General features: G+C 46.0%; 1 protein-coding gene across 1 annotated transcript in view; it reads left to right on the forward strand.

The window, feature by feature from the left end:
• Window positions 1-20775, forward strand: part of CACNA1F (calcium voltage-gated channel subunit alpha1 F) — a 224240-nt gene that overhangs the window by 99105 nt on the left and 104360 nt on the right. Inside the window, 5 exon segments of the mRNA XM_033922018.1 lie at window positions 3103-3148; window positions 3257-3386; window positions 3948-4077; window positions 10268-10327; window positions 19746-19852. Of these exon segments, the coding sequence (XP_033777909.1) occupies window positions 3103-3148; window positions 3257-3386; window positions 3948-4077; window positions 10268-10327; window positions 19746-19852 (473 nt within the window).

The following is a 20775-nucleotide window of genomic DNA, read 5'->3' on the forward strand; positions in this document are numbered from 1 at the left end:
AACATTTTTCAGTGGAAAGGAATCTTTAGAACAAGTAATCACAATATAAACATATTTTGAGGAACTGGAAAAACTGGGATCGATTAAATTATACTTTTTGGATGGAATATCTATGTCACACTTTTAAAATGGAGCGTTTGGTAGCCACACAACAGGGACATTATAGGAAGTATATGGGAGCCATTGACAAAATTCTGTAAGGAGTGATTGTTGATTTTCCCCTTTTGATAATACACGTCCAGGGAGGGTGGGAAGATTTTTTTTAGTTTTGAGTGCAAATTTGGGATAAGTAGAAGAGGGGAATGATATATGTATTCGTCATAGAATATAATTCTGATTGAATTTAAGTGCTGTTAAAGTGTAAATGATTATATAATATGTTGCACTTATTTTTGGCTTTAAAATGAATAAAGATTTACAAAAAAAAAAAACCAACCATAAAGCTGACAGTGAGTGGAACATAAGAATAGCCATACTGGGTCAGAATAGTGGTCCAATCCAGGTCACAAGTACCTGGCAAAATCTCAAGTAGTGTAATAGCAACATTCCATGCTATTGATCCCAGGGCAAGCACTGGCTTCCCCCATGTCTCAACAGCAAACCATGGATCCCTCCTCCAGGAACATAAGAAAAGATCTCACCATAAGAAGGATGATGGATACATGAAATAGCTTCCCATTGGAAGTGGGGGGTGGGGTTGGGGGGAGCCAAGAGGATAGACATAGGCACAGAGGATTACTACTACTACTATTCATTATTTCTATAGCGTTACCAGATGCATGCGGTACTGTACATTAGAAACATAGAAACACGATGGCAGATAAAGGCCAAATGGCCCACCCAGTCTGCCCATGCGCAGTAACCATTATCTCTTCCTCTCTCTAAGAGATCTCACGTGCCTATCACATGCTTTCTTGAATTCAAACACAGTCTGTCTCCACCGCCTCTACCGGGAGACTCTTCCATGCATCTGCCACTCATTCTGTAAAAAAGTATTCCCTTAGATTACTCCTGAGCCTATCATCTCTTAACTTCATCCTACGCCCTCTCATTCCAGAGCTTCCTTTCAAATGAAAGAGACTCGACTCATGCGCTTTTATCCCACTTAGGCATTTAAATGTCTCTAACTATTAAACATGCAAGAGAGAGTCCCTTCTCAAAAGAGCTTACAATCTCATTATGACAGATGCACGGGACACAGGACAAAGGGTGAATTGATATATGCTGCATATGAAGGGAAATACAAAGGGATGAAGAGATAGAGAGGGTAGGGGGCTACAGAGGGAATGAGAAACAGATACAAGTTGGAAGGGTTAGGGCCTAAACGCAGCTTTGAAAAAGTGGGCTTTGAGCCTGGATTTGAATACTGCAGAATTCTCAGTTGCAGTTCAAAAAGGGCATGCAGTAACACAAACAGCAAGAGAAATTCAGCAGGCTAAATGGGGCTTGTAATCTAGTCTGTTATGTTGAAACATACAAGGGTCATTTCATAAATAATGCACACTATTTTTTTTTATTTACATGTTTTATTATTTTTTCAAGGATTTCTTTACAGTCCTTCAATATAGTCTCCCTGCTTTGTAATGACCGAGTCCCAACATCTGGGAAGCTTCATTATTCCATCCAAGACACCGTTTTTGTTCAGTTGCCGAATGGCTCGGGTACCAGCGGAAGAAAGCTCTTCCAGAGATGCAAAACGATGTCCACACAAAGATTGTTTCAACTTTGGAAAAAGGTCGAAGTCTGGTGGACTCATGTCTGGACTGTAGGGAGCATGAGGTAACACCTCCCAGCCGTATTTGTGTAGTTTTTCAATGACGAGTGGAGAGCTCCATCTTCCCCACAACCAAAAAAATTTAGATGAGCTCAATCAAAAGACAAACAAATGATGATTTTTGCTTATGATCATGAAGGCATCATCATCACAGACAAAGTTCCATGTGGAAGAAGTGTCACAGCAGTGTATTATTGTGATTATTTGAAAAAAATGCGCAGAAAAATGCACAAAACCTGACCTCAGTTGCTCTTAACTGGGCCACTCTTTCTTCACGACAACGTTCGTCTGCACATAGGGAATGTCGCCATTGAAAAACTACGTGAATACGGCTGGGAGGTGTTACCTCATGCTCCCTACAGTCCAGACAATGTTTCCACCAGACTTCGACCTTTATCCAAAGTTGAAACAACCTATGCGTGGACATCGTTTTGCATCTCTGGAACAGCTTTCTTCTGCCAGTACCTGAGCCATTCGGCAACTGAACAAAAACGGTGTCTTGGATGGAATAATGAAGCTTCCCGGATGTTGGGACTCAGTCATTACAAAGCAGGGAGACTATATTGAAGGATTGTAAAGAAATACTTGAAAAAAAATAAAACGTAAATTTTAAAAAATAGTGTGCATTTATGAAATGACCCTCATACATAATATTATGCATACAGGTAGTGTAACCTGGATAGGAATACTATCTGTATGTGCTGCATCTAGGGGTTGATCAAAGTGATTTAACTGGCCAGAAGCAGCTCCTGCCAGTTAAATTGCCTGTTTGGATCTATGTGCTCATTTTCAATGGCACTTAATTGGTTAATGCTACTGAAAATTGCCAGTTAGCACCAAACTGAAAACTAGCTATTTTGGGGACATTCAGGGGTGGAGTCGGCACTTGGCTGGTTAAGGGATGATAGTCAGCACTGGCTGGGCCTCCGCGTGTGCGGATCGCTGGACTAGATGGACCCATGATCTGATCCGGTGCAGGCATTTCTTATGTTCTTATGTTCACCTAAGACCTGTCTTTATGCAATAACCCAGAGCTGGTTAAGTGCTAAAGATCACACTTAACTGGCTAAGCATTATCTGGCTCTGGAAACCCCCAAATTCTCTGCTGGTACCCAGATTTAGCCCAGCATTGAATTTTCAGGTTTAATACTGGCAGCGATCAGCAAAACACTGATCACCATTGGCTTTATATGGAGCCCCTCGTGTACGTGTGCTTATGCAAGTATAGTACATGCTATGTGTATTCTGTGGGAGGTGTGTGTGTGTGGTAAATGCCTGAACATGTATCAGATTGCAGTGGTTAGTAGCTCTCTAATTCATGCCTTTAGATTCGGTGCACAGGGGACGATGAGGAGGAAGAAGGAAATGATGAAGGTAGGAGAAGCCATCTGTCATGTAAGGGAAGTTTGAAAAGGTTGGAAAGTGTTAGGTCAGGGGTCATGAAACAACACAGAAACGTCAGATGTTTTTCTTTGTTGCCAGAAGATGAGGTTGGTGACCAGGAGAGCCTCCCCGAGTCTCACATGGATAAACTGGCTGACTTCTCTCCCAAGGAGAAAGTACTGCCCATCCCGGATGGAAGCTGCTTTTTCCTACTGAGCAAAACTAACCCGTGAGTATCACCTCCGTACTTTCCCAGTCATCCACCAGCGCATGCAATCATCCATCCATCCAAATACATGCTTATGCCATACATAATTACTTACACACCCACGTATCCAGACGTATACAGATGTGCACACTCATACAGATATAGTCTTCCTCTAATCCAGTGTCTTGCTAACTTTTCGAGCCAGCAGCCCACTAAACTGGCAGCCACGGTTCATGGGCACCCAGAAGTGCACAGATGTCAACGTAATGACCTCACACGCATGCATGATAACATCACGTTGATGTCCGAGCATGTGCGGAGGCCCTCCAGATGGGGTGCTGAGAAAAACAGACGCACGGAGAGGAGGAGAGACGCCAGGGAGGAGGAGAGGCACTGGCGGCAGCTAACTGCCTACAGGATGTGCCTCTCACCATCCTGTAGGTAGTCAGCTGGCGCTGGCACCTCTTCTCCTCCCCAGCACCTTGCAGCACACCTGAAATCTCAGGCAGCACACTGGTGTGCCGCAGTACGCGGTTTGCAATATACTGCTCTAATCTTACAGCTGTCCTCCCTTTTCTCCAGGCTCCGAGTCAGATGTCACCAACTTATCCACCATCACATATTTACCAACATGATTCTCGTCTTCATCATTCTCAGCAGCATCTCACTGGCTGCTGAAGACCCCATCAGGACACATTCCTTCCGCAACCATGTAAGTTCTGTTATCTGAGACCTCTGGGTCAATCATGGACCAGTGTCTAGAGCTTTTTTCTTTCTTGTGGGCTGATATTCTGTGTGCCAGGATCTGGGCTCTCATTCACTTCTTCGTCCTGGCAGTTTATTCCTGCTCTTTTGGACTTCCTGCTCAATTGGAAGTGGCCTGTTGGGCTATAGCACTCTAAATTTTCATTTGCATCCCGCCCTGCCATTACTGTAATAGTTCTTAGCCAGGAAGTATAAACTGCAGCTTTCTTCAGAACATGGTACATGTGCAGTCTGAATCTGACCACAAGGTGTCGCTGTTGTGTAGTGACTGATGCTGCAGCACTCCTAATGGTTTATGGTTTATTAAGCTTGTTATACCGCTCGTTCATTTTACCGGTCCAAGCGGTTTACAAAATATAATAAAAATAAAATAAAACAAATGTAAAAAAGAGCGCCATTATTAGATAGTATATAGACCTAGCCCATATAAACAGCAGGCATACTAAGGAGCATTCACTCCTAAATAAAATCATATAAATACCATTAAGCTTTAACATTTTCCCAGACTGCTAACTGAAGATCTAGAACAGTGTTCTTCAACCTTTTTACACCTATGGACCGGTAGAAATAAAAGAATTATTTTGTGGACCGGCATCGGTCCGCAGACTGGCAGTTGAAGAACACTGGGCTAAGTCATGGGCCAGACCCTGCCCATCTCTGCCCAGTCTCCACCCCAGACCCTGCCCCCATAGTCCTAATTGTAACACTATTTTTTCCATTCATTTATCATATATACACACAATCTAATCTAATGCATCGATCGCATCGCAGACCGGCAGTTGAAGAACCCAGTTTTTGGGCCTGATGCACATGCCGGCCCTGTGGACCGGCAGTAAATTTCTGTGGACCGGCACTGGTCCATGGACTGGTGGTTGAAGAACACTGATCTAGAACATTCAGAATATATGAGTAATATCAGATTGATTTAAATCTTGTCAGCCTGGGATACAGAAGCTGGGTTTACAATTAAATTGAAATCTCTGCACAACAGCACACAGCATTGCCACTGAGTCATCGAGCAAGTGTGGGATTCTCATTTCATTTGTATGCTCTCCCTCATGGACCTTGTTCCCATTTCTCATGGGCTAGTACAGTGTTTCTCAACTCGGTCCTGGAGTACCCCCTTGCCAGTCAGGTTTTCAATATAGCGCTGAAAGGTGTGTGCAGTTTATGCAAATTCAGTGTGGATATCCTGAAAACCTGACTGGGCTAGTATCTGGGGATATTAATGGGTTGTGACTTTTCCATCCTCTAAGCCATGGGTGTCAAAGTCCCTCCTCGAGGGCCGCAATCCAGTCGGGTTTTCAGGATTTCCCCAATGAATATATATAAGATCTATTTGCATGCACTGCTTTCATTGTATGCTAATAGATCTCATGCATATTCATTGGGGAAATCCTGAAAACCCGACTGGATTGCGGCCCTGCTCTAAGCTCTCAGTTCTGATGTCAAGCCACAACTCCGCTTCCACTTAACACCACCAATCCAATCCAAATTCTGCATCCCAAACCTGTAATACATTTTCTTCCCCTTGCCATGCCCTCAGCCTCCAAACCAATCTATTCTGCTTCCTCCTACCCCTGCCTTAGACTACTGATAGAATTCTTCCCCTGAACGGAACCTTTGATCCCTTTTCACCTGCTTCCCCTTGTAGAATCTCATTGTTTTTGGCTCTGGCAGTTGGAATGCTAGCATTGTAGAGGTGGGACCTCTGCATTTCCATATATCATGGCCTACAACAGACACAGATCCGTAGACTTCAGTTGGCACAGAACACAGCCATCAGACTCATTTACAATCTGAAGAAGTTTAATCATATCACTCCCTATTTCCTCTCCCAACACTGGCTCCCAGTAGCTTACAGAATTCCATTTAAAGTCATTGGGTCGGATATTCAGTGCTATTTAGCTGGCCTGGAATGGCTCCCAGCTAGCTATCCATCAATATTCAGCAGGAGATTGCTGGTTATTTCCCACTGAATATCCTATTCACCTGTTACCAGCTAGGTCACCACTCGCCAGCTAAGTTCAGCAGCCATACAGACCTGTGTTAAAAGCAGGTCTATCTTTGGGCACTTGGACTTAGCCGGCTAGCCAATGAATATCGGTTTAGTCAGCTAGTCTCAGCTGGCCAAATCTAAACTCAAAATTCAATGCCAGCCACTGGCATTGAATTTCCAGTTTTACTGTGGGCCGCAGGAAACATCTAGCTATCTCCTGCGGTCTGAATATTGGGCGGATTATGTTTGCACATTGGGTCTTAGAGTATGGTTTGCCATCACTCCTTGCCTCCATGTTTATCCCATATACACCACGAAGAACACTGATCCTCTCAACACCAGCTGTTAGTCATCCTTTCACACTGTGAGGCCTGCTATGATGTCAGTTGGCATTCCTGTTTTGGGGTAGTTGTACTGACTCCCTGGAACAGCCTATCCCTTTATCTCAGAACTGAGCTTTCATTTAATACAATCAAAAATCGAATTAAAACTTATTTCTTTTCCCAGATTTTCCTAGTTTGGAATGATTTTTTTTTCTTTTTTCCTCTTTATGAACAGATCCCTGATGCTTAGGTAGTGAGTAATTTAGCCTTTGCCTTTTGCCCCTTCTCCTTTAGAACATAAGAATAAGCATACTGGGACAGACCAATGGTCCATCTAGCCCAGTGTCCAGTTTCCACATTGATCAATCCAGGTCACAAGCACCTGGCAGAAACTCAAATAGCCTTCTCCCTGTTCCCTTTATATGTAATTTCTTCTCTTGTTTGTTCCTCTGAATATGTCTGTCTTATTTCCTGTATGACTTTTGTTATTTATTTTGGAATTTTTGTACACTGCTTAGGTACTATTTTATTTGCGATACATCAAAATAAACTTGAACTTGAATTTGAACTTTATTAGGGTTACCATATGGTTCCAGCAAAAGAAAGGATGGATTGAGACATCTGGGTTTTACTTCCATTGAAAGCAATGGAAGTAAAACCTGGATGTCTCAATTGGTCCTCCTTTTTCCTGGAGCCATATGGTAACCCTAAACTTGATACCTATGAAATCAGGCTGATTCTATCCCAAAAGTCACAGTTTTCTGCTGATACTGCCACCATAACCATGATTCTGAGGTTCACAAGTGTGGCAAGAAAGAAGGGATCAAAGATCCAGGGGTAAGATTGGAAGTTTGTTTGCTGAGGGAGAGAGAAGTGTAAACAGGTAACAGCGACAAATCCCAGGACCGGATGGCATCCATCCGAGGATCATTAAGGAACTGAAAGGGACTATAGCTGAACTGCTTCAACTAATAGCAAATCTGTCGATCAAATCGGGAAAGATTCCAGAAGACTGGAAGGTGGTGAATGTTACGCCGATCTTCAAAAAGGGTTCGAGGGAAGATCCGGGAAACTACAGACCGGTGAATCTGACCTCGGTACCGGGAAAAAAGGTAGAGGCGCTGATAAAGGATTGCATCATTGATCACCGTGACGGACACAATCTGATGAGGACCAGCCAGCATGGCTTCAGCAAAGGACAATCTTGCTTGACAAACTTGCTGCACTTCGTCAAGGGAGTAAACAGGCAGATAGACAAGGGTGACCTGGGCGACATTGTATATCTGGATTTTCAGAAGGCGTTCGACAAGGTTCCGCATGAACGACTACTTTGGAAAATTGTGCGCCATGGAATAGAGGGTGAAATATGTGGATTAAAAACTGGCTGGCGGATAGGAAACCGAGAGTGGGGGGTAAATGGACAATACTCGAACTGGAAGAACGTTACCAGCGGGGTGCCGCAGGGCTCGGTGCTTGGACCCTTGCTCTTCAGCATATTCATAAACGATCTGGAAATTGGTACAAGTGAGGTGATTAAATTTGCAGATGATACAAAGTTATTCAGATTAGTGAAGACGCAGGGGGATTGTGAAGATCTGCAACGTGACATAACCACACTCGAGAAATAGGCCACGACATGGCAAATGAAGTTCAACGTGCATAAGTGTAAGGTGATGCATATCAGTAACAAAAATCTCACACACGAATACAAGATGTCCGGGGCGGTACTTGGAGAGACCCCCCAGGAAAAAGACTTGAGAGTACTAGTCAACAAGTCAATGAAGCCATCTGCGCAATGCGCGGTAGCAGCGAAAAGGGAGAACAGAATGCTAGGAATGATGAAGAAGGGGATCACGAACAGATCAGAGAAGGTTATCATGCCGCTGTACCGGACCATGGTATGTCCTCACCTGGAATACTGCATCCAGCACTGGTCGCCGTACATGAAGAAAGACACAGTACTACTCGAAAGGGTCCAGAGAAGAGCGACTAAAATGGTTAAGGGGCTGAAGGAGTTGCCATATAGTGAGAGATTAGAGAAACTGGGCCTCTTCTCCTTTGAAAAGAGGAGACTGAGAGGGGACATGATTGAAACATTCAAGATAATGAAGGGAATAGACTTAGTAGATGAAGACAGGTTGTTCACCCTCTCCAAGGTAGGGAGAACAAGAGGGCACTCTCTAAAGTTAGGGGATAGATTCCATACAATGTAAGGAAGTTCTTCTTCACCCAGAGAGTGGTGGAGAACTGGAACACTCTTCTGGAGTCTGTTATAGAGGAAAATACCCTCCAGGGATTCAAGACAAGGCTAGACAAGTTTCTGCTGAACCAGAATATACACAGGTGAGGCTGGTCTCGGTTAGGGCACTGATCTTTGACCTGGGGGCCACCGCATGAGCGGACTGTTGAGCGCGATGGACCACTGGTCTGACCCAGCAGCAGCAATTCTTATGTTCTTTGTTGCCCCCTAAATTTTATCAAAGCACAAAAATACCTTCCGTGTCGCACAAAAATTAAAATACATTTCAAACATTGTGTATTATATTTCAAAAACATATATACAAACTCAATCTCTCGTATATCACATTGTCCCAGTCTAAATACAAAGTGACTCAAGTTGGGTTATTTTAGCTCAAGTCAAGTTATTGTACTGTTTGCTCTGAATGCCAGCATGGACAGCTTTAATCCCTTGCCATCAGCTGATTGCAGCAAGGGAGTTCCCCTGTCACGATCAGCTGAGTGGCTGAGGCAGGGACCCCCCCTGGCAAAGTCATCTGGCAGGAGGGATGCCCACTCCCTCCTGCCGCCGGACTCTTCCTGCATCAGCGGGGCAGGAATGACGCCCACTCCCTCTTGTCATTTTGGAGTGGTGGGTCTGCCAGCTGGAAGATATATGCATCCCTATAGCCGGATTGTCTTCGGGAAAGGTACAGGGGGTGGAGGGTGGGGCTTAGGGGTGGCCGGAGGGGTCTATAGGTGTGGGGGGGGGGGTCTGGAGAAGGAGTGTCATAGGTTGGGAGGGATGTGCAGATCTGGGGGGCGTGGCAAGAGGGAGTGGGCATCCCACTCCCTCTTGCCAGATGATGTTGCTGGGGGTTACCTGCTGCGGCCACTCAGCTAACTGCGGCAGAAGGATTTCCTTGCTGTGATCAGCTCAGCGGCCACATCTATTTGAAATGTAGGCCAACAAAATGTCATGACCCTAGGGAGATGTCTAGGGCCGCTAAGCTCGCCCAAGGCCACTTCTGGGCAAAACCACGCCCACGCCCAGTCTTGGGCGAGCTTAAGTGTCCCAATGTGTGAGCTTAAGTGTCCCAACGTGTCTCCCTTAATCGAGACACACGCCTACAGTGTAGGCGCCTGCCTCAGGGTTTTTTTTATTTTTTAGAAAACGTGTGTTCTGATTGGCTGGTTAGACAGTGCTAGGATGCCTACCGCTGCCTACAATTGGGATGTTTATAGGATCTGCCTCTGAAAGCTCATAGGTATAAAATGGGCTTTAGAATTTAACACTCGCTAATTTCCTTAACCTGCATGTGCTTGTCTCTATAGGAGGGAAGTTATCAAGGTAGGCTATTGTTAAGTCTGATTATTTTACCAAAAGTTGTGCTAGTTTTTCACTAGTTGGGCTATTTTAGCACAAGGTCTCATTGCTTAAAATACTTGACATACTAAAATAAACCAACTTGTGCTAAAATAGCCTGACTTGTGATAAAATAACTCTTGGACATCTCAGTTTTGATTTGTACTTAATTTCTGAAATTCTGTAAATACTTTGAAAAATTACCCTCTAAATGTCTCTTCCTCTTTTACAGATCCTGGGGTATTTTGACTATGCATTCACCTCCATTTTCACTGTAGAAATCTTGCTAAAGGTAGGGTTTGCTCTGCTACATCTGTCCGCCCCTCACACCTTTTCTCCTCTCCTCTCCCTCAGTTCTCCAGCCTCTCTGTATGTTTAGGGTTGCACAGATCATGGAGTCACATGTGATCATATCTGCTGATTTGTTCTCTCACCCTTCCTCCACCTTCCTTTTCCTCTTTTCCCTGTGTAACAGGTTTGAGCTCTTATTCTTTTGTTTATCAGAAATCTGCCTCATTAGAATACGAAAAAGTTAAAAGATTTTGAACACACTTTAAAATGTATCCTGAGCACTCCAAAAACCAGAGGAGAAAATAAAACGCTAAAAACCACATTTTATATATTGTCTGGGCAGGAATTGGGATATCCAAGCACTGGCATCTCTAGAAAGAATTATTTGGGGTGGCAACAGGGAAGTAAGCTAGGTATGGAGGGGGCAAGCCACATCATATCCACTACCACTTCACATACCCATTTCCCAACCCTTATGTTTAAAATTAGCAGTATAAGACAGCATGAATTTCTATGCCTTCCTTTTCCTCCTCCTCCACCATTATAATTGATAGCATTATTCAGTAAATTCTGCTGTGTGGCTCGGTCTGGATTCTCTAAAGGACAGAATCTCAATATATACCCTGAAGCTCCAGTTCTTTAGCAACCCTCCAGACCGGCATAGGTTAATCTTACAAGCGGGTTATATCTCATCATGACCAGCAGGTGGAGACTGAGACAAAACCATGGAACTGTACATATCATGTGACCCCTCCCTAATTACTTCAGTCTTCTCTCAGTCTCCAGCAGGTGTGGTGAGCTGTAGCCATCTCCCTTGGTAGGGCTGTTGGAATTTGTTCAGGACTTTTTGTCCCTTTTTGTTGCCGGATTGAGCTTGGGTGGACCCTGTTTGGGGGGTCCGTCCAACCTCGGGGGTGTCAAACCCAGCGGATTGCGAGCTGGGTCTCTCCCCCCTCCCCCCTTTCCTCCACCTCACCAACATTTTTCTAGAGGTGCCTCAACAGTAAGCCTTATCCCCTGGTGGTAAGGCATACTGTTTAGAGAGCCAAGTGGAGTCTGTTCTGAGAAAAAAAAAAATCCTGAGGTAGTGCCGGTCTGAAGGGTTGTTTTCCCTTTAAATATGCTGTAAATTACTGTATTTTTCAACTAACCAGCACTTTTCTTCTAGCTAGGTCGCATATGGACCATTTGAGCACTTCTCAGGGGGAAGAGGTGCACAATTTGGTCCAGAAGCAAGGCGCGTGCGGCCAGCCTGAAAACAGCTGTTTAGGCCGGGGGGGTGGAGGAGCCTTGTCGGCAGCGGGTGCTGGTGTCCAGGGCTCCCCTCCACTAGTGCCTCGCGAGCCAGCATTAGTTTGCAAGGAAGCCCAGCCTTCCCCTGCCACCCACGGAGGGATTTCCTCAGCCGCTGATGGTGCGACTGGGGATTTCCTATCAGCTGTTTTTTCTCTCAGCTGATGCCAGCTTTTGCCTGCTTTAGTGGCTGGGACAATTCAGCCTTCTCAGCCGCTAAAGGCCCTGAAGGGGTTATTTTGGCGCATCTTTTGCCGTTTTTCCTCAGATAGCTCCTCCATCTTGTATTTAGCCTCAGGTGCCTTCTCCCTGTTTTGATATAACAGGAACAGGTTTCGGCAGGGAGTCCCATGGGGCCGCCATGGGGGTTTTCTCCCCTCATTTTCTTTTTTGCTTTGTGTAGCATATTTTGGCGGCCGGGGATCCTGCTTGTGTCCCCAGGGCCTCGAGGGGGTTTGTTCCCTCTGCGCCCCCTGCTGTTTGGACCCCTTAATTCTTTTTGCGCCCCCCCACCTCCTCCCTCGTCCAGGTGCCCACGTATGGCCTCAGACAAGGACTTGTTATCTGAGGAGAGTTTTATCTAATGCATGAGGACCTGGACCCTTGGGGAGACCTCTTGAGGGGATGGCCACTGGTACCGGGGACTTAGTTTTTTTTCTGCTGTAAATTACTGTATTTTTCTTCTAGCTGTCACGTATGGACCTAATTGAGCACTTCTCAGGGGAAGAGGTACACGTTCGTGGTGCGCCTTTTTCAGAGAGACAAGCTCTCAGATCTTATTCAGCAGATCTCCTCGGTGTTGCGCTTTGAGGAAATGCCGCCTGAGACCATGAGTGTGGAGGACCCTCTTCTTTGGGGGATCTCCTCTGCTTCCCGCTCTTGTCTGATACATCTGGTTTTTCTGGATATTATCCTGGCGCAGTGAAATTTGCTGGAGGCGTCTTTTTGGTTTGCATGCTCCTTGGCTTGTTTGTATCCTGTCTCGGTGAGGGATAGGGCTAACTTAAAGTCACCAGTGGTGGACGCAGTGGTCTTAGCAATGGCTACGCGGGATATTGTGCCTGTCGAGGGCAATTCTGTCTTACGGGACTCTGAAGAGCGTAAGTTGGAGACCATTCTTAAACTGAATTTTGATATGTCTGCCTTGGGGTCCAGGTAGCTGTTTTTGCGGGACTGGTGGCTCGGGCTGTGTTTCGATGAGCTGAGCAGGTCCTTGACAGTGAGTCTGATGGTCAGGAGGTGGCGAAGATTGAGATGGCTGCCTCTTTCCTCTCAGAAGTCCTCTATGATTTCTTGCGGACGTCTGCCAAATCCATGGCTGTGCGTCAGACCTTATGGCTTCGGGCTTGGTCTACGGATGCAGTGTCCAACACTAACTAAATTTTCTTTTACAGAGGTTTTCGTTTACAGAGGTTTTGGACAAGTTAGTTCAAACTCTGAAGTGCCCCACCTGCCTGAATACCGTGCTTGCCAAGCTGTTCGAGGTGGCACTGCTTGGGGGCTTCTCTGAGATTTCCGCAGGTACCACCCTGGGTGTGGAACTGCTCCCTACCCAACCTCTGATTTTGCCCGGGGTCATTTCTTTAAGCGAATTCCTGTCAGGAGGCCTGTCGGGGGGTTGGAAATCCCTTCGCCGGTTCCCCTGCTATCCGTCCTGCCCAATGACTCTGTGCCCGCGCCCCCTCTGGTTCCGGTGGGTGCTCAGCTGCAGGGGATTCAGCACGGTTTCTGCTCTGCAGTTGGCCCACTCCCTGCCAGATCATTTTCCAGTTTCTCCTTGTCAGGCAGCGTGGAAGAAGCAGGTTTTTCGCCAGACCCTTCAAAGATTGCTAGATTTCTAAGCTGTTGTTCTGGTTCCCCTTCAAGAGTGTGGCACCGTCAGGTACTCGATTTACTTTGTGGTGTCCAAATTACATCGGCCCATCTTAGTTTTGAAGGAAGTCATTGGGGCTCTCAAAGTTCTGTCTTTTCGCAGAGATTCTGGCAGTTCAGCCGGGTGATTATTTAACCTCTCTCGCCCTGTCGGAGGCCTCTTGATCCAGCCGCCGCTCGGAGGGAAGCGGGCCAACCTTCTCTTCAGCCCAGTACAGCCGGTGAGGAGCGTGGGAGCACTGCTCCGCCCCTCACCCCGAACCAAGCAGGAGACAGAGAGATTAAAAGCACCGCCCCACCGAAGCGCGGCCTCTTGATCCAGCCGCCGCTCGGAGGGAAGCGGGCCAACCTTCTCTTCAGCCCAGTACAGCCGGTGAGGAGCGTGGGAGCACTGCTCCGCCCCTCACCCCGAACCAAGCAGGAGACAGAGAGATTAAAAGCACCGCCCCACCGAAGCGCGGCCTCTTGATCCAGCCGCCGCTCGGAGGGAAGCGGGCCAACCTTCTCTTCATCCCAGTACAGCCGGTGAGGAGCGTGGGAGCACTGCTCCGCCCCTCACCCCGAACCAAGCAGGAGACAGAGAGATTAAAAGCACCGCCCCACCGAAGCGCGGCCTCTTGATCCAGCCGCCGCTCGGAGGGAAGCGGGCCAACCTTCTCTTCAGCCCAGTACAGCCGGTGAGGAGCGTGGGAGCACTGCTCCGCCCCTCACCCCGAACCAAGCAGGAGACAGAGAGATTAAAAGCACCGCCCCACCGAAGCGCGGCCTCTTGATCCAGCCGCCGCTCGGAGGGAAGCGGGCCAACCTTCTCTTCAGCCCAGTACAGCCGGTGAGGAGCGTGGGAGCACTGCTCCGCCCCTCACCCCGAACCAAGCAGGAGACAGAGAGATTAAAAGCACCGCCCCACCGAAGCGCGGCCTCTTGATCCAGCCGCCGCTCGGAGGGAAGCGGGCCAACCTTCTCTTCAGCCCAGTACAGCCGGTGAGGAGCGTGGGAGCACTGCTCCGCCCCTCACCCCGAACCAAGCAGGAGACAGAGAGATTAAAAGCACCGCCCCACCGAAGCGCGGCCTCTTGATCCAGCCGCCGCTCGGAGGGAAGCGGGCCAACCTTCTCTTCAGCCCAGTACAGCCGGTGAGGAGCGTGGGAGCACTGCTCCGCCCCTCACCCCGAACCAAGCAGGAGACAGAGAGATTAAAAGCACCGCCCCACCGAAGCGCGGCCTCTTGATCCAGCCGCCGCTCGGAGGGAAGCGGGCCAACCTTCTCTTCAGCCCAGTACAGCCGGTGAGGAGCGTGGGAGCACTGCTCCGCCCCTCACCCCGAACCAAGCAGGAGACAGAGAGATTAAAAGCACCGCCCCAACGGCGTGCAGCCGTTCGGCGTGCCGTCACTAGCATAGGTGCTCACCGAAAGCAGCTTCCGGAACCCTCACAATCGAAGTCCAGACAACAGAGACGACCTCCGACCTCCACTACAGGCTCTGACACCGCTCATACAGTCAACTCAGCCGGATAAGTACTGCTGCTACTTAACTATTCTGCTATAAAACTCGCCAGCACCTTACACACCATAGCCGGTTCTCTGCACACCGTAGTTGGTACCTACTTACGGTAGAGCAACACCCTACACATTAACACCCCATAACAGCCGCAAACAAATCCTATTAAGCCGTAATCTGCACTGTATATTCAGACCACTGTTCCAGACTACACTGGAATAAATCAGATTAGTCGTGTATTGGCGCATTCTGTTGTGTATTGCATCGTATCAGATTAGTCCTGTATTGGCGCATTCTGTTGTGTATTGCATCGTATCAGATTATGCTAATTTAGCAAACTGTATTGTATTATACTGTATTCTTCTGGATATATGTTATATGCTAGTAACCCGCACTGTATTGTATTGTATTATAAGGGGTACATGCCATACCATATTACACTGCACCACACAATATAATACCAAACTCTACTATAGCCGGACAAGCCCTCCACAATGGCCTGCCTAAACACACACCAATGTATAGCTTTACTCCTACTCTACCTGCTAACCACCAGGCTCTGCAAGGCAGACAATACCAAGGCTTCCCCCATCCCCATCCACTTCACTTTACACCGATCAGTGAAACCCAAAAACCCCATTTACACCCACCACACCACACAAGACCACCCCCAAACCCATCCGCCCATAATCCCCCCACATCCCCACAAACCAACCAAGCTCCACCCAACAAAACCAAGAACCCTAAAAAAACTTGCATACTCCCACATCGCCCCAATCAACCATTCCACACATCAGTCCCTACTTGGCTATTACCTAAACATTAGATCAATGCGAAACAAAGCGCCCCTGATCAAAGATTGGTTGATCGAAACTAACCCTGACCTCGTTCTCCTCACCGAAACCTGGTTACTATCAGACAAAGATATTATCATAAAAGATTGTCTACCACCGGGATACAAGATTCTCTCTCTAGCCAGAACATGGGGAAGAGGAGGAGGACTTGCAATAATCTTCCGAGACCACCTAAAAGGTACCATTCTTAACACAATATCTTCGCCCAACTCGGAAATCCTGACCATCTCCCTAACTTCAAGTTCTCTGCCCTCCTCATTAACCATAACATTATTCTACATACCTCCAAAAAAATGGACCACGATCAAAGAGAACTTCGCAGAATCCCTCCTAACCAACGCTTTAACAAGCCCCTATAACCTACTATGCGGGGACATCAACCTACACCTTGAAAAAACGGACCAACCAGAAACAGCAGACCTTTGGTCTCTGCTCTCCCAATTAGGATATGACAAACATCCCCCTGTCACAACCCACCAAGGAGGTCATCAGTTAGATCTGGTGACTCTCTCCTCCAAGGAACTATCCAACCCCACATTCTATTGGAAACAAGGAAACTGGTCAGACTCCCTCTGGTCCGACCACCGCCTATGTACCTTCTCCATCGGATGCCAAAACAAACTCCAGAAAAATGGCAAAACAAGATCCATCAAAACCCACACTACTAGAGGAAAGATTGACCCAACGGAATTCTGGTCCCACTTCGAAATTAACACCAATCCTACCGAACAAACAGAACAACTCATGACATCCTGGATCCAGACCAGTACCGACATACTAAACGAGATTGCCCCCCCAAAAACCCGCAAACATAGAACCCCCAACCAAGAAGGCTGGTTCGACCATGATCTGCTGCTATACAAGAAAGACCTTAGGAAAGCTGAAAGATTATGGCAAAAAACGGGATCCCTTGAACACAGATCGTCCTGGAGGAAAAAAGTAAAAAACTACAAAACCCTCATAAATGAAAAAAGAAAAAACTTCTACTCCATCAAGATAGGAAACATAAAAACCAATAGCAGCGATCTCTTCAAACTGGTCAATGACCTATATAACCTAGAGACCCACACAAACATACACGAAGAATCCACCTTAACTCCCGACTCTCTCGCTGACTTCTTCAACACCAAGATTCAAATACTAAGATTAACACTACCCCCCAGCCCCAACCCCCTTGAGCTGTTCCCCATTCTCCCAGACATCTACTCACCAAACCCAGACCTAGGAGCCAGAGCTGACCTCTGTTGGAAACAATTCGCAGTAATCGACTGGCAAAACTTCAACTCATACTACAACAAATATACACACTCCCATTGCAAACTGGACACATGCCCACCTAATATCATGAAAACGGCACCCCCCAGCTTCAAAGCAAAAATGATGACATGGGTTAACTATCTACTATCCTCAGGAAACTTCCCGTCTGAGCAAGGCCACATTATGATCACCCCTATTATAAAAAATGCGAATGAACCACCCAATGCCCCTTCTAACTATAGACCGATCGCCAGTATCCCCTTATTCACCAAAATTGCGGAGGGGCTGGTAAAGGCGGAACTCTCTGCATACCTAGATAAATTTAACATACTCAGCAACTGTCAATCAGGCTTTCGCACTGACCACAGCACGGAAACCATCTTAGCTTCCCTTCTCGACCACCTCCACACGCTCTTCAGTCAGGGCTCAAGTGCCTTAATCATACAACTTGACCTGAGCAGCGCCTTTGACCTGGTAGACCACACCATTCTCCTCGAATGCCTGGCTCACATCGGCATCTCAGACCAGGTCCTTAACTGGTTTCAGGGATTCCTAAGAAATAGATCCTACAAAGTATGCAAGAACAACTCTCTCTCTTACAGCTGGGACAACACCTGCGGGGTCCCGCAGGGCTCCCCCTTATCCCCCACCCTTTTCAACATCTACCTGGCCTCCCTAGGCAACCTTCTCCATAACCTCAAGCTCAAATTCTTCATTTATGCAGATGACATCACAATTTCCATCCCACTCACTAACTTTTCACATGAAATACTCGACCACACAACAAACATTCTCAACCAGATCGAACTCTGGATGCTAGCATTCAGACTGAAACTAAACCCTGATAAATCTAAATTCTTCCTAGCCACCCCCAATGACAAAATCAAAGAAACTACAATTCAACTGAAAGGAATGACCTTCCCCCTCGAACCAACCTTAAAAATCCTGGGAGTCACGTTGGACAAAAATCTTTCCTTAGAAAATCACACCGACCTCGTCATCAGGAAAAGCTTCTCTGCACTTTGGAAACTTCGCACCATAAAAAAATACTTCAACGACACTTCCTTCCGCCTTCTTGTACAATCCTCCATCCTCAGTATTCTTGATTATTGCAACATCATATACCTTAACGCCACGAAGAAAACAACCAGGAGACTAAAAATAATCCAGAATACCGCCGTGCGCCTCATCTTTGGCCTAAAGAAATGGGAACATGTCACCCCATTCTACCACCAACTCCACTGGCTGCCTTTCGAGTCTAGAGTCCTTTACAAATTCGCATGCTTCTGTTACAGGGCGGTAAATGGTTCCTCACCAAGTTACATCAATCCTCACTTCAACCTCTACCGCACCAAAAACAAATCCCGTCGTATTCAGCTGTTCGCCTTCCCCTCACCCAAACTCTGTCACTTTAAAAGATTCCTTGACAGAACTTTCGCCTTCCAAGCAGCCAAGCTGAACCCATGGCTTGCACAAATGATACTAGAGGCCCCCACTTACCTCGGTTTCAGAAAATCACTTAAAACTTACCTATTCCGCAAACAAGACCCGAACGGTACCCCCCCCTGACAATATCTCCCCCCCTCCCCAATCGGGCCCCCTCATGAGGCCTTCCCCCGTTTTTCCCCTCTTCCCGCATCCTCTATCTAGTTCAAATAAAGCCGATAAACAATTGAAACTATGTTACTCTGTAATTCTAATAACAAATCTGTAATTCTAATAACAAATCTTTAATTCTGACAAATAATTGTAAATCTGCCTGTCTATGCAGACCCTAATGTAATTCAATGTAAACCGCCTTGAACTCGAATGGGTATGGCGGTATATAAAAATAAACTATTATTATTATTATTATTATTATTACTTGCATGTCCCAATATGGGCCTCCCATCAGCGCTTCTTTTGCTTTGCGATCTTGGGTCAGCACTATCAGTTCTATGTGCTTCCTTTTGGTCTGGCCACGGCTCCGCGGACTTTCACTAAGTAGGGAGATCCTGGATTTTCCGCAAGTAGAACTGTAATGGAACCCACACAGGATGGAGCCATACTGGACTTTGAGTGCTTACAAATGGGGAAAGTGTTTCTTATGTAACAGTGGGTGATCATCTGTAAATGAGTGTTTGTATTGTTAATTTCCTTATATATGTAAATTGTAATCCGAGTGGGTTTTAAGCGGAATAGACATTTTTAAAAATAAATAAATATGTTGACCTGCACCAGCTTAATTTTTTCTGACATACTATTGCCTCTGTATTGTAAATAATTTATTTTGGGGACAAACCTAATAAACGTGATTTTATGAAAATATTCCCTGATTGGAATTTTGAGTGTGGCCCAGCATAAAGCTTTTTCCCAGTTTTATCAGGCTGTCAGGATTTTGGCCATCTGCCTCTTCTTGCCCACAACATCCCATTTTTTAACAAATTATTTGTGTACCCTCTGGGGTTGGCAGGCTCAAAAGTGCCACCCTCATTGAACCACAGATTAAATGAGCATGACTGATTTAAATGGGCTGGTTTGTTATTTTGAAAGATTTACCAAATTCTATAATCTTTCTTTAGCTTTTATAATATGATTTTTTTTATTTTTATTAATTTTGGTTTTGCTTATGCAAGTCACTTCTTCTCTCTCCTTTTACTCATAGATCACAGCTTATGGGGCTTTTCTCCACAAAGGCTCTTTCTGCAGGAATTGGTTCAACCTGTTAGACCTTCTGGTTGTCAGCGTGTCTCTCATTTCTTTTGGGATTCAGTAAGTATCGAATGGCTGACTACAACTCTTTCCCAGCCGCATTACTGCACTTCTGTTCTGTGTTTCTATGCACAGAGTCTTTGTGTGAAAGACAGGAGGGCATTGTAAAGTCAAGCAGTTGAAGTGGATGGGCAGACTAGACGGGCCATACAATCTTTTCTTGCCATCATATTTTCTGTTTCTAATATCTCATTGCTTCTTTTTGCAACTCTTCTTCCCCTCCTTTTCCCTTCTTTATCTCTTCCCTCCCTAGTAAAAATAGGTTAAAAAAAAAAAAAAGAACCATCTAAGGAAACAAGTTTTTAAAATACGGTAGTCACTTTTATTCCATAAATGCTGAACGCTGATGCTGAAGTATGACTCAGCACTGACCATGTTTTGGCAGTAATGCCTGCGTCAGGAGTTCAATCCACTAATCACACTATCTCATCAGAAACAAGTATCAGTTCTGAAAATAAGGTGTTATACAGGAAAACCATCTGTCTTACAGCCTGACAGCAAATCTCTCATCACGTTGAACTCGCAGTAAAACTGTCTATTTGCATCTGTGAGGATTTTTTTCTTTCTCCTTTTTCCGTGTTTTCCTTTACCCTCCCTTACATGTTCTGTGTTCTCAAAAGATTCAGATGTAAGATACTTCACTGATATGATAATTTGTGCATTGTCAGGGTTGAATTTAAAAGGGACAATATTCAATGAAATGTTCACAGATGAATTACTGTTTACCAGCTGAAAAAGCGCCTTAATAAATTGCCCAGAATGCTCTGCAGAGAAAAATACTCTCTGTATGCCCTACCATTATTACTCCTACTTATCATTTATATAGCACTGAAAGGCGTACACAGCGCTGTACATTTTGACATCTATAGATGGTCCCTGCTTGGAAGAGCTTACAATCTAACTTGGACAGATAGACATGACAT

This window comes from Geotrypetes seraphini, chromosome 1 (assembly GCF_902459505.1).
Source record: "Geotrypetes seraphini chromosome 1, aGeoSer1.1, whole genome shotgun sequence".
Classification (NCBI taxonomy): domain Eukaryota; kingdom Metazoa; phylum Chordata; class Amphibia; order Gymnophiona; family Dermophiidae; genus Geotrypetes; species Geotrypetes seraphini.